Source organism: Ananas comosus, linkage group 18 (assembly GCF_001540865.1).
Source record: "Ananas comosus cultivar F153 linkage group 18, ASM154086v1, whole genome shotgun sequence".
Taxonomy (NCBI): domain Eukaryota; kingdom Viridiplantae; phylum Streptophyta; class Magnoliopsida; order Poales; family Bromeliaceae; genus Ananas; species Ananas comosus.
In genome coordinates, this window is record NC_033638.1 from 7,790,042 (window position 1) to 7,804,604 (window position 14,563).

The 14,563-nt window shown below is 36.0% G+C and overlaps 2 protein-coding genes across 2 annotated transcripts; both read left to right on the top strand.

Annotated features, from left to right (window-relative positions):
• Positions 1,523 to 2,155, top strand: LOC109724344. Its single transcript, XM_020253137.1, has one exon. The coding sequence runs from the start codon at positions 1,559 to 1,561 to the stop codon at positions 2,060 to 2,062; it is 504 nt and encodes a 167-aa protein (XP_020108726.1). The 5' UTR covers positions 1,523 to 1,558; the 3' UTR covers positions 2,063 to 2,155.
• On the top strand, positions 6,663 to 11,720 carry LOC109723918. The gene is made up of 6 exons (XM_020252429.1): positions 6,663 to 6,860; positions 7,229 to 7,453; positions 7,567 to 7,625; positions 8,013 to 9,746; positions 10,806 to 10,935; positions 11,035 to 11,720. Exons 2-6 carry the CDS (start codon positions 7,354 to 7,356, stop codon positions 11,706 to 11,708), a joined length of 2,697 nt encoding a protein of 898 aa, XP_020108018.1. The 5' UTR covers positions 6,663 to 6,860; positions 7,229 to 7,353; the 3' UTR covers positions 11,709 to 11,720.

The window sequence follows — 14,563 nt, forward strand, 5'->3', positions numbered from 1 at the left end:
CAAGCCAGTAGTCAATCAGCATTCGGACGATACGGAATGCAGCAACAACTAGTCTGCTATGCAACAGCTAAGAGTGTGTTTATTTTATCAATTTTTTTAAAAAAATAGATATAGTAATTATTTTAATATAAAAATAATTGAGACTGAAACTAAAATGCAATAGGAATTTTTATAATTCAGTCCTCCTGTTTTTTAGCTTGCACTAGTAATATTACGCGGTTGGGAGCTCAATCAAGTATGCTCTCTCTCTCTCTCTCTCTCTCTATATATATATATATAGACATGCTAAAATAAAATTTAAAATGTTGGTAGATCAATCTTATTGACTAAGTAAAGTATAGGAGAAAAAAAGAGAAAGAAATTAAGAAGCTTCCTAACTGATTCCTGCTTTATATAACAGGGGAATGCGACTCCCGTGTTTCCATTTAATTCTCAATTTTCCCAAATTACCCACCCTGGAAAATTCACCTTATCTATCTGGTTTAAACAGTAATTTTGGGGTTAACTTGCATAGGAAAATTAAAGGTTTAAAGTGGTGTTGAACATTACCAAAATTTTCGGAATGTTTATAGTTGCAAACTAGCCGCTCAGATTCAGTGTTGAGATTCGAACGAAAATTTACAAATTAGAATAAATTTTTAATATTCTGACACGAAATAAATTATATGCTCATCTATACAATTTTAATAGTTTCTTCATATATCTAAGGTTGTCTAAAGTTGGCATTGGAGTACAAGTCTACTACAAACTTAAACACTCCACTATAGTAGAAAAATTCAATATATATTTTTCTTTTTCACTCGTCATAAGTTTAGTTTTCTTTCTCATCACAGAAAAGTCATTTCAGAATTTAGCTTACAGGAAAACAAACAGTTCTTTCATAACCGCTATTTTTCGGTAAAAACGTTTATTTTGAATCGTTTATCCAAATATTCAAAATTTTGACTTCACTATCCAATCTTTTAATTTATTTAGCTTGAGTCACTCAACAGTATTTCGACTTCAAAATTTAAACTAATTATTTACGTTAATGAATAACAATATTGAGTTGAATATAATTTACGAATAAAATCTACAAAAACAAACAACGAATTCAAATTTTGAAGTGAAGCTGCCGTCGGCTTATTAGAATCAAGCAAACTAAAAGATTTGATAGTAAAATCAAAATATTAAAAATTTATACAGCTAATTCAAAATGGTCCACAGTTCGGAAACTTTTCACTAACCCTAGCTAAAGAAGTGAAACAACATCTGTAACATCAAGCAATTTACCTTGTTATTGCTTCACCATAGAAAGGAAGCATCCAATGGCATTTCTGAGAAACAACACTTAATTTGCGTGCTAAAACACACCTCTCCCTTACACTAATAACAAAACAAACCGTGTGTGTATCCATGTGCTCCACCTCACACTACAAAATATTTCTATAATAATAATACTAATAACATTAACAATAATATATGTTTCTCGTTAACGCGTACAAAGTTACATGTATTTTCCTCTCTCTCTCTCTATATATAACCCCTCTTATTCTTTCATTATATATCATCAATTGCGATGAGAAAGGTTAACACGGCGGGGTTCGGGGCACGCGCATGGCGGGTCCTGCGCCTGGCACTGCTGTGGGCGCGAAAGGGCGGCGCGTTCCTCGACCTCCGCCTCGCCCTCAAGCCCGCAGGGCGGCGGAGTGTCCGCGACTGCCTCCGCTACGGCGGTGGCGAGCGCGAATTCTCCTTCGACGAGACCCCCACGTTCCGTCTCAAGACCCCATCGGCGCGGTGGCAGCTGCTGCTCCCGCGGATCATCCCCTGCATTGCTCCTCCTGCAGCTGATCATCATCAGTTTGACGACGGCGGCCTCCGATTCATCGGTTATGGCGACGCGGAAAGTAGAGATCACGAAGAAGAGTATGATGATGATTATGATCATGATTGTGATCATGAAAATGATGAGAATGGGTTGGAATGTGAGATTGATTTGAGGGCCGAGGAGTTTATAGCGAGGTTTTATCAGGAGATAAAGCTGCAGCGTCAAAGATCTTGGATACAATATATGCAATGAGATGCTAAAGAAGTTTATGTTAGGTTTTTTTCCCTTTTTTTGTGTGCGTATTTTTGTATTTTCTTACAGTATATATACCTGATTTGTTATATATATAGAGAGAGTTGAACTGGAATGCTATCGATAGCAATCGGACTTTATTGTCCCCTATTTGTTTTCAATGACGGAGTCTTCAAATTGACTATTAGCGCGGTTGAATATAACCTATACCACTTGAAGTATCTAGAAACTAAATTTTATGTTTTTCTAATATTATTCTTTTGTCCATCAAGTGGACATAAAAATGAACGGCTGAAAATGTATATCCTCTAAAAAGTAACGGTACAAATTTTGTAATTAAGATCGAGGATATAGATTTGTTTTAAATAATTTAAAAAATATTTTAACCAAAATTTAATTGATTTGAATAGCTTTATACCGTTAAACGAGAAGACGCCTCATATCGGCCATTAAAATTATAAATTTTGAAACCCGGATAATTAAATCAATGATGTCGAAAAGATTTGAAAATTAATTTTTAGATCCTTCAAGTAGTATAAATTATGTTTAACGATACCGATCGTCGATTTAGAGACTCTATCATCGAAAATAAATGTATGGCAATAGAGCCCATTTGCTACTGATAACATTCCAGCTCAACTCATATATATATATACATAGATGATGGTAGAGGGAGAGAGATTTTGTGATGGCATGCATTTTATATAGTTTTTTTTTTTTTTTTGTTNAAATGTATGGCAATAGAGCCCATTTGCTACTGATAACATTCCAGCTCAACTCATATATATATATACATAGATGATGGTAGAGGGAGAGAGATTTTTTTTTGTTAAGGATAGTATATATTTATTAATTTGGATTTTGAATATGCTTTTAATTTAATTTGGTTATGTTTAATGTTTAAATTGATTAGTTTGGTCAACATAAAACAAATCAATTTGACTTATCATCATCAAGTCAAGCCTGTTAATCAACTTCCATTAATTATTGCAACACTTTGTTGCGTTTGGGCCAGGATTTTTTTCTTTTGTTCATGGGTTGTTTTGAAGGTAATAACTAAATTAAATTATATGTAGCCTAAACGGCAGAATATTTATTGGTCACACTCATACTCTTCCTAAAAAAAAATCACCTTACGGTTGGTTAAAAAAATACGATAAATTTTTTTTAATTATTTTTATATATAATATTACGTCTCACACATCACAATAAATTATTTATCAAAACATAAAAAATTAAGTATATATTGTTATATACTTTCGCACTATTATTAGCTAGTAATTATAGAGTGTTATTAACTCATATACGGTTAATAATTTTAAAAAAACCATGCTCTACCCACGGAATTCAAAGTAAAAAGGTTTATTATTAACCAAAACCTGTCTCTCGTCTCTTAGCCTTAGTTTGGTCTTTAAGGGCTACTTAACATGATTAGACGGAAAAAAAATTAGAAAAATATGCTTTTGCATTTTTCAATAAAATTGCAAATATTATATTGTATTCGTGAATATATTTATATTGCATTTTCTCATAATAATAGTATTGCCCATGTCTTATCGATTTTGGAATTTTTTGGATCTTAACCCGAATCCAACCTATTTAATTAGGGTTAATTACACTAATGGTCCCTAACCTTTACACTATTTTTTAGTTTGATCCCCAATCTTTTTTTTTTGCAATCAAGTCCCTAATCTTGATTTTATTTCAATTAAGTCCTAGTCGTTAGATAGCTGTTAAAATTGACGAAAAATGCCACGTCAGCACCATGTCAGTGCCACGGAGGCGCATATCAGTGCCCCGGAGGCGTCATGTCAGCGCCACGGTGGCGCTGTGTCAGCAAATTGCAAAAAAAAAAAAATTGGGGACCAAATTGAAAAACGATGTAAAGGTTGCGACCAATGGTGTAATTAACCCATTAAATTTATAAATTCAAAAAAAATTTTAATTTAAGATTTAAATTTTAAATTTAAATTTTGATTTTGAATTCAAATTTAAATTGGAATTCAAATTCCAATTTTGTATTTAATTTTAAATTTTAAAATCAAAATTTTGAATATGATTTTAAATTTAAAAGGTTAATTATACCAATGGTCCCTAACCTTTACACTATTTTTCAATTTAGTCCCCAATTTTTTTTTTTTACAATCAAGTCCCTAATCTCTTGATTTCATTTCAATAAAGTCCCAGCCGTTAGATAGCTGTTAAAGTTGACGAAAAATGCACGTCAGCACCATGTCAGTGCCACGGAGGCTCCATGTCAGCGCCACGGAGGCGTCGTGTCAGCATTACGGTGGCGCTGTGTCAGCAGATTGCAAAAAAAAAAAAGGTTGGGGACCAAATTGAAAAACGGTGCAAAGGTTGAGAACCAATGGTGTAATTAGGGTTGTAAACGAGCCGAGCTCGAGCGAGCTCGAGCCAGCTCGAGCTCGGCTCGTCGTCTTCAAGATCGGCTCGTGTTCGACTCAAGCCCGTCACGAGCTCGAAAACTCCGGCTTGTGATCGGCTCGCAACTTATTTGAGCTGGCTCGTGTTTGGCTCGAGCTCGTGGCTAGCATGAAGGGGAGGAAGAATCATAGCGGCGAAAGACAGCGGCGGTGAGGCAGGGGTGGCGGTTGCGGAGGAGGGCGAAGAGGAGGGCGTTAAGGGAGCGGGCGGAGGGGCGGGTGTCGAAGGAGGGGAGGGAAAGGAAGAGGCAGAGGGCGGCTGCGTGGCATGAGGCGCGGCCAAGGGCACGGATCGCAGATGTCGTGGACGAAGGCGTCCTTGCTATAGCAGAGAGGAAGGCGATGCGGCAATGGGTAGGAGAAGGAGAGGATGGGGGAAGAAACGGGGAAGGGAGAAGAGGATTGGGAGAGGCGGAGGTGCGGATGAAGAGGGCGAGGCGGCAAGGTGTGCGAGGAGAGCGTGACGAGGGATTAGGAATAGAAAGAGTAAAATTTATTTCATGGGCCTGGGCCATGAGTGAAAAAGGAGAATTCTGTATATAAATAGGCTATGGGCCTTTTTTTTTTTTATAAATAAGCTGAACTTTTTTTTAAAGTTGGACTAAAAAATTTAAAATTAATAATCTGTATTTTATATTTAATATATATAATATATAAAAATTATATTAATATAAAATAAATATAATCGAGCTGTTGTCGAGCCGAACACGAGCGAGCTGACCCTAGCTCGTGTTCGGCTCGTTTATTAAACGAATCGAAAAATCCAGCTCGTGTTCAGCTCGTTTACTAAACGAGTGAGCCGATCTCGAGCTCATTTCGAGCCAAACATGAGTTGGCTCACGAACAACGAGCTGGATTGCCACCCCTAGGTGTAATTAACCCATTAAATTTATAAATTCAAAAAAAATTTAATTTAAAGATTTAAATTTTAAATTAAAATTTTGATTTTGGATTCAAATTTAAATTGGAATTCAAATTCCGATTTTGTAGTTAATTTTTAATTTTTAATTTTAAATTCAAATTCGTATTTGGAATTCTAAATTCTAATTTAATTTCAAACTTCGATTTGAAATTTCAAATTCAAAATGTGAATTTGAATTCGAAGTTTAAATTCAAATAGAATTGAAATCAAATCTTAAATTCAAATTTAAATTTTGAATTCAAATTTAAAATTTAAAATCAAAATTTTAAATATGATTTTAAATTTAAATTCAAATTTTAAATTTAAATTTCGGTTTCAAAACTTTCATTATAAATGTAAATTGAAATATCAAAATCAAAGTCAAAATTTTAGGTTTGAATTCAAAATATAGATTCAATTAAAAGTTTAAATTTAAAATTTCAATTTCAATTTAAAATTTTAATTCAGCTTTATATTCAAATTCAAAATTCTAATTTCTTATTAGTTTAAAATTTTAATTTTAATATTATTTTTGAATTTAAATTTAAAATTTTGAATTTTTATTTTTAGGGACCTAATTGACATGCACAAGGTTGCCAAATAGACGCTGACGTGGCGATTCCGTTAATTTAACAGTTTTTTTAACGGTTGGGATATAATTGTAATAAAATCAAGAGATTAGGGACTCAATTGCAAAAATAAAAAATTCGGGACTCAAGTGAAAATTGATGCGAGTATTAGGGACTACCGGTGTAATTAACCAATTTAATTAGAGTCCGCGAGAAAGGTAGGTGTGGTGAGTTCGGACGAACGCATGGAACAGTATTCCGCCACGTGGAAATTATTGATTGGCGTTTTTATACTTGTAGCCAATAGGAAGCTTCCACGTTGCAAATAGGTGAAACTCGCTGTTCGGGTCCAACAGCGAATCTGAGTCCTCACTAATCCCCTCGCCTCCTCGGACGAAGCTAATTCTCGAACGTTCCCATACGGCTTTCTATGTAGAGGCACTTCATGTCCGTTCAGTGAAGATCACCAGCGGACAGATTTGTCCCCGCATATTAGATTTATATGCGGGAAGTCTGATGCGAGAAATCCCGCACTGAACCGTTCGGAATTTGAAATGGATCTCCTCCCTCGCCCAAAAGAGCCGTTGGGTTTTTGTTGTTTTTCTCTTTTTTTTTTCAAAAAAAAAAATCATTTTTTCGATTTATAGCTCCAGCAACTGTAAACAATTAAATGCCCCAATCCCCACTCTCTCTCGCTCTCTCTCTCTCTCTCCTCGTTAATGGTTTCGAACTCCTCCTCCTCCTCCTCCTCTCTCTCTCCTCGTCCCCCACGAATCGCGGACGCAAAACCCTAACCCTAGATCGAGCTCCGATCGTAGTGAGTTGGGCGAAGAAGGACCCTGGATCTCCTAGGGCACTTTGGTTGATCCTCTCCCTTTCTCGAGGTTAGTGAATCTTTGCTTAGGGGGCTCCCCTTGGGAAATCGGTTAGTAGAGTTTTGGGACTCTAGGGTTTTGTAGCACGAGACGTGCCGAAGGAGTAGATGGTACTTGTTTTTGCTTGTAGTTTTGTTGATTGAGGCGAAATGGTTTGGAAATAAAAAAAAAAAAAATGAAGTTTAATGTTTTGTTATAGTTAGAACTAGGTGTTAATCCCTTTTTTATAAAATTTTCTGGCTAGATTAGCATACCATGCTATTATTGTTGGATTTTTCCATTGGTTTTTCTGATTATATGTACTAGATTGGAGAAATATTAGGTGTATGATAGTGGATCAGGCTCCTTGTGGTATGATTAATTTGTGGCCTTTGTAGGGATTTTATGGGCCTTTTTGGTGATTCTGAAACGGGTCGCACCTTTTCTTTGCAAATGTGGAGGAGATTACGACAGTGTAAGTAAAATAGGCTGGGACTGAAGTGTACTGAAGTGTGGACTGAGAATGGGAGCGGAAAAGGGAGGCTCGAAGAGCGGCGGATTCTTCCATTTGTTTGATTGGAACAGGAAATCTCGAAAGAAACTGTTCTCAAATGTGTCACCTGGTAATTTTTATTCACTATGATCCTTTATTTTAGTGTAAGTTTGACGTTGATTTATCAAGAGGGGTTGTGTTTAGCTCTATCATTTTTCCTTATGCTATGGTTTGATCTTTCAGAGGGCACGAAACAAGGAAAGAGAAGTGAAGACAATTTGCCGACTACTCGGTTTTGTTTGGTGAGTTTTCAAAGTTTGCAGTCTACTGGAGCTCCTCAGAAGTGCTGTTGTTCTATTGGAGCTTTTTGCGGAAGCGCTAAATCCTTTCGTATTTAAATTCTGTCAGCAGATTCTCACATGCTAGAAGCTTAAGCTTCAAACTGACGTTTGTGCTTTTGGGTTCAGATGCTGCATCTAGATTTTTAGTTTGGCTCCAAAGCCGTGCCAATTAGGCATCAACTATACTTTTGGGCCTGCTTGGCTCTGCTAGAGATTTTGTTCAATTGCTATTCAAGGAGAGTGCCCTGGCCAAATAGGCATGCGGCTGTTACTGTTTTTGGGTCACATTAGTACAGTTTATTATAGTATCCATTAGTCAGTCCTGTTCACTTATACTGTTATTTCCAGGTTGACGAAGGTGATAACATCGCTGTATCAAGCATCAAAGGAAGTAGCGATTACAGCTGTGCATCTTCTGTTACCGACGAGGATGGAAATGGGACTAAAGTACCTGGAGTAGTCGCCAGGCTTATGGGTTTAGATTCAATGCCTGTATCGAATGTTTCAGAACCCTATTCCACTCCCTTTTTCGACCGACGATTGCTTCGAGACAGCCATAGCCTCAAAAGAAGCCCCGAATTCAGCAAAAATGACCCATTCAATCATTTGATTAAGAGGGGTGAAGGTTATATTAGGAAGCCAGTGGAGTCGAGGGCTCAAAAGATGCCGAGCAGCCCAATAGAGAGGTTTCAGACAGAGATCCTACCTCCTAGGTCTGCGAAATCCCTACCGATCACTCATCACAAGTTGTTATCACCAATAAAAAACCACGGATTTTCCTCTGCCAAAAATGCTGCTCAAATAATGGAAGCAGCGGCAAAGATCCTCGAGCCGAGACTCCAAGCTAGTAGTGCTAAGGGGAAAGCCTCTTCATTTGGGTCATGTTCGGTTCCTTTAAAAGTTTGCGATCCAAAGGAGAGTATGATAGCCTCTCAGAGGACGTCTAGGCTGTTACAGTTAAGTAAAGCGCCTGTTGATACAACCGATGTCCGGTTCTCTAGAGGCCAACCACTGAATAGGACTTGGAATAGCCCAGAGGACATTGTCATATTCAGGCCCTCTCCTGATCCGTATGAAATTAATGTAGGAAATGCAAAGGGTAAGGGAAAATCTATCAATTTAGCAGTCCAAGCAAAGGTTAATGTCCAGAGAAGGGAAGGTTTAAGTTTAAGCACACCAGGTACGAATAGAGGAATTCAGAAGGAGCATGAAGAATGTAGATTAAACCAACTTAGTCGCAACCAACCCAACATTCAAAAGAATAAGCAACAAAAGAAGCAATTGGCCGGCAACGCTTCCGGTGTCCTTAGGCAAAACAATCAGAAACAGAATTGCCCACCAAACAGAAACAAGCTAGGTGCGAACAAGTCCGTTGCTAGTCAGCAAGGGAGAAAAGTTTCATCTCTAGAGGCCTCTTCTGGAAAGCACAGGAATGTAAATAAAGTTTCCGTGAATTCCAGAGTTGGTTACAGGAAAGATGTTGTGGAGACCACTGTCCCAGAAAGGGAGGGATCTTCATCAATTAATAAGGACTTCCCTCAGAAGAAAAGGTTGATTGCGAAGAGCTTTAGTGGTGAGAAGAGTACATTTGTGGAGAACTCATTTAGTAGAAATGAAAAACGTATCCAACCTAATGTGATGATTGATGAGTATACAAAGTGGAATAGGGATGATGGACATTCTACAGATGTTGTGTCCTTTACATTCACCTCTCCGTTGATTAAGCCATCAACTGGATCCAGATTGTCCTCTAATGTTGAACAAAATGCTATAGATACAAAAGGTAAAAGCTTATCGTCGATGGGATTTGATGTTATTAATGGTGATGCCTTGAGCCTTCTCTTGGAACAGAAGTTGAAGGAACTTTCATCTGTTGCTGAGTCATCACATAACTTCAGCAAGGCTGGGAGCTTTTCGCCCTTTGGTTCTTCTTCACGAGAACCGCAATTTTCTAGTTCTGATTTTGTGAAGACTGAACAAGGGAAGTTTGAATTTGGCCCTTCCAAAGAGAAAAATAGTATATTTGACTATTGCCTTTCCTCAGCGAATAGTCAGGTCTTCGGGATGAGCCACAATTTACAGGTATGCTGTGCTTTGCAAAATTTTTTATCATTTGCGCAAAGATATATTTCTTTAAATCTGTGATTGTAACTATTGCCACATTCATGGAATCTGTATTTAAACTTGTTTGGTTCAGGACAGTGATCTAGCTCTTAACTGCTCTTAGAAGGCTGTTAATCTTCCCTGCACTGGAGCATGTAAATTTATTTTAATTCAACTACGGATCTTGAAAATGCATCTTATGATCATTAACTGCCTAGATAGAAAATGACTGAGACTAAGCATCTGTGGCAAAAATCTTGTCAAAATTTAGGCATGATTCTAAATTCTATCATAGTTTGGAGTTTGTCCAGAATGAAGAGGAAGCATAGTAAAGACACCCAGTTGCCTACATGGTTCAAATTTCTAGATTGGATGATTGTGTATAACTCGATTCTTATACATATCATTATAATGGACCAGTTGACAATCAGTGGATTACTCAAGTGTGCATTGTAATGACTGTAGTGTTGCTCTGTTTCATGTTGTTGAGTCCTATATTCTTTAGATTTTTCCTTAGTTGTTAGACTTTTCTGACCAAAACCCCAAATTTTTTGAATCTAGAATAATTAGCAAGATCCTAAGACCACATGTCCGCATGACACTGAATTTGAATTCAATATATATCGACTACAACACATGAAATTGCTCTCTTTTTTTGAATCTTCATTTGCCATTTTAATTAATAAATATTGGCATTTACTGACTGTATAAATCCGTTTGTTTGACCTTTGATTTGATTCAGCCACATGGGTTATTATCATATTCATTGCTTTCATCAATTGATAATCTGAACCTCTTGAGACAAATCGTTAGTTTAAGTTTTTACAGACTTGTTCTAAGGATTGCTTTCTTGATGGTGTAACTTGCATTTTGCTATCCTAGGACTGCTATATTGAAACTTTCATTTTATCTTTATTGCTTCTTTTCTTCTGGAGGACTCTAATTTGAAGGAAGTAAAAGATAATTTTTTTGAAAAAGATGTCAGATGAACTTAACTGATTGCGCTTCCTTCTAAATGTCTCTCGGGTAACAAAACAGGGAGATTGTAACAGTAGCTGTGATGCTCGTAAGGAACAAGACGACCACCATCTTAGTCCCCTCTCTATACTCGACACAACCTTCTCAGTTGAGAGTTGCCTCTCACTTGAGAGCTCAGGCAGCAGTGATGGTAAGCTGTGAGTCACGTGGTTATTTCTCTCTTCTTTTCTTTTTTTTTTTCTTTTATCTGATTTATCTACTTAAAATTTATTACTTTTCCTATTGCAAGGGATGAAGAAATGCTCTTCCTCAGTCCAAGCTCAGAATATTACTTGCTCAAGCAAAGCATCATCAACTGAAGCTGAACTGGATTTATCCGATTCAGCTTCTTCTGCTTTCCAAGATACCTCAGATATCCCAGATACTCTTACCAGTAGTGAAATTAAAACAACCAAATTTGAGCTTCAGTACATCAAGGAGATACTATCCAACACAGAATTGGGATCGGACGATCTTGGTTCATTGTTTATGCGCCTTAATGCTGGCGAAACTTTGGACCCTCTCCTCTTTGATAAGTTGGAAAGTAAGCGAAGTAGAATTACAAACGGAAAAGAGATTATGGATAGTAAAGCCAACAGAAAGCTGTGGTTTGATTGTGTTATTGAATGCTTGGAATCAACGCATGGCATCTACTTCGAGGCAGGATATAAGGCATGGAGCAAAGGGATAGTAGCAACAAAAAAGGGTCTCGAAAGAGAAATCTTCGGCGAGATTATGGAATGGAAGAGCATGGGGGATTGGATGGTGGATGATCTTGTGGACAGAGACATGAGCACCCGGTTGGGTAAGTGGGTGGATTTTCAAAAAGAAGCATTTGAGACTGGTGTCGACATTGAGGGGGAGATTTTAGGCTCTTTGGTTGATGAAATTCTTGGAGATATCTGCATCAAAGTGCAGCATTGATTCTTCACAAGTGTAAGTTGATTGCTTCTATTGATTCCAGTTATTGTTTCGTTGGCATGTTTCTGATTTCTAATTCTTATCTTTCCGTCCATTTATGTTTCAGAAAAAGGTGAGAAGGGTACTGAATTAAGGTCGAGTTCAGATCAGACTAGGCTGTAAGGTAGCTGGGTCAGGTTTGGACCAGCTATCGGCCGTTCAATTTGGCCAAACGCAAGTTTTTGGATGGTCTACGACAAGTTATTGAAGAGCCCATATAATGCAGACTATCTGAAGATCAATGGTGTACTCAAGATTTGTATGTGATTGTTTGTTCTCCATCATACACTGTAATAGCTATTTACATAATTAATTTTTCTGATCAGTTTAATGGTATGAGCATATTCAATGCCCTTAGATAGGGCATCCGAGAGATCAAATTCCTGAGAGAACTCGACGGCGAAACTGAAGCTTGCCGTGAATAACCATTCCGCGACCATGTTGTTCTATCCATGAGTCATGATTCAATGACTCGGACCTATGTAATTTGGTCGGTACTTCGCTGCGCTTTACTGCTTATCTTATGAAACTATGATTATTTGTTTAACAGAGATGTGAAAGGAAAAATTATAGGCATGAAATCGGTAAATTGTACAACTAATTAGGTACTTTTTGCCAAAGCCTGAGTTTTCTGTAGATTGTGTTGTACTCACTATCCCAGACTCCCCAGTGTTAAATATTCAATTGTGTGCATGAACTAATCAAAGCATCTTATATCATATACTTTATCATATTATTTTCGGGGCTATGTAGTAATACTTTTTAAACTGACATACCATCCAAATCTCTCTTAATTTTGATATATAGTCGATCATGTCAACTCTGGTAAAGTTCCGCTTGATCATCAAATATAGACCACGATTATGGTTCGATAGTCTTGGCTCAACCTCGACGCCAATTTTTTCAAATTTCTAAAAAAGTTTGAACACAGTGATGAGATTAGATTTGATGAATAGGTTAGGGATCAGAGTCAAAAAAAAAAAAAAAAAAAAAAAAAGCCTAGTAAATGCGTGATACGAATGAAATATAATATTAGATAAAAGTTAGAGCCCAATGATGCAATTAATAATGTTTTTTTTTTCCTTTAATGTGATGTTTACAATCGCGCACAAATTAATTGCTTAATTAATAAGTGGTGGACAGCATGATATAATGATGCTGGCTTTTTTGCGAGCCCACATCTCCGCACGCAGCTGGAGATTATCTTCCCCCCCTCGGCTTTATTATTATTATTATTATTATTATTATTATTATTAGTAGATCTTGTGTGCTATTAAGAACACAGAGGTCTTCGTGCTCCTAAGCCGTTTTCGATGATAGAGTTTTCGAATCGACGATCAGTTTCGTTAAACTTGATTTAGCGTATTTGAACTATCTAGAAAATATTTTTTATAATTTTTCGGTATTATTTTCCTAGCAATCAAAAGGATTCAAAATCAATAATTTTTAATGGTTGATGTATACCATTTGCAAGTTTAACAGTATAGAAGTATTCAAATCAGATGAAATTTTGATAGAAAATTTTGTATACTATTTACAGCAAGATCAATATGTTTGATCGAAAATTTTAATATTATATCACCACTTTTTACGAGATTTTCATTTTCAGCCGTTGATTTTGTACCCTTTCGATCGTTAAGTAAATAATATCGAAAAGTCATAAAATTTATTTTCTAAATACTTCAAATATGCTAGATCAAGTCTAACGAAGCCGATCGTCGATTCGGAAGCTCCATCATCGAAAACGGCTTAGGAGCACGAAGACCTCTATGCTCACCTCTGTGCTCCTAATAGCACACAAGACCTATTTTTATTTTATTATTATTATTATGCTTTTTGTTATTAGGATTTATACTATTATTTTTTCAGTTAGATCCCGACAGTCCAAACTATAGAATAAGTCAGTGATGTTGAATATGAATATTAAAGATATAATTATTTGACAATTTAAATTTCTGAAAAATAATAATTATCTCATATAATTTAGCATAATAATATTAGAGTAGAAGGTTTTGAGTACAAATCTCACAAAACTCTGTATTTCGTGGACTTATCAAAAAAGCCTCGAGTTGATACATAAAAATAATTGCTGAATGTAAATATTAAAACTAATATTTTATGATAGCTTAAGTTCTTAAAATCAACATTACTTAAATGGAAAAGGAAAATAAAAATAGTTGGAAGGTGGGGTCTACGTCTGTACGTCCATCCACACTACAATACCAGAGAAATATTAAAATCTTTTTTACATGATTTTTAAAATATTATTTTTTTAATATTATTTTTAGCTCCTCATGTGCCTAGTGTGCGTCACATCAACAACATAAAAAGAATTATATGAGTCCACCCGTATTATACTTTTCATGAAAACATTAATTTCAACGTGTCACAACGTGATAACATATTAATTTAGGCAACATTTTTAATTCAAAATATATATATATAATTTTAATAAATCAATGCTATATGTACATCTAAAAATTAGTGTAAATTTTACAGTTGTACTGTCAAATTATAAATTATTTTCACACTAATCTAATTATCGTTCCACACTATTTTAATACTTAAAATCCCAAAAAAAATTATCTAAATTACTATACTAAAATTCTTATTGGTTAGGACTTAGGAATTGCCCTTAAAAATAGGGAAAACTTCAAAAACCCCCCATGTGGTTTCGTGCTTTCTCACTTTAATATCCTGTGGTTTAAAACGTATCAATTTGCCCCCCTGTGGTTTCATTTTTATCTTTTTGTTATCAATTTTATTATTATTTTTTTCTTAAATCAGTGACAAAGTTAAAATTAAAAGATACTAAAGTG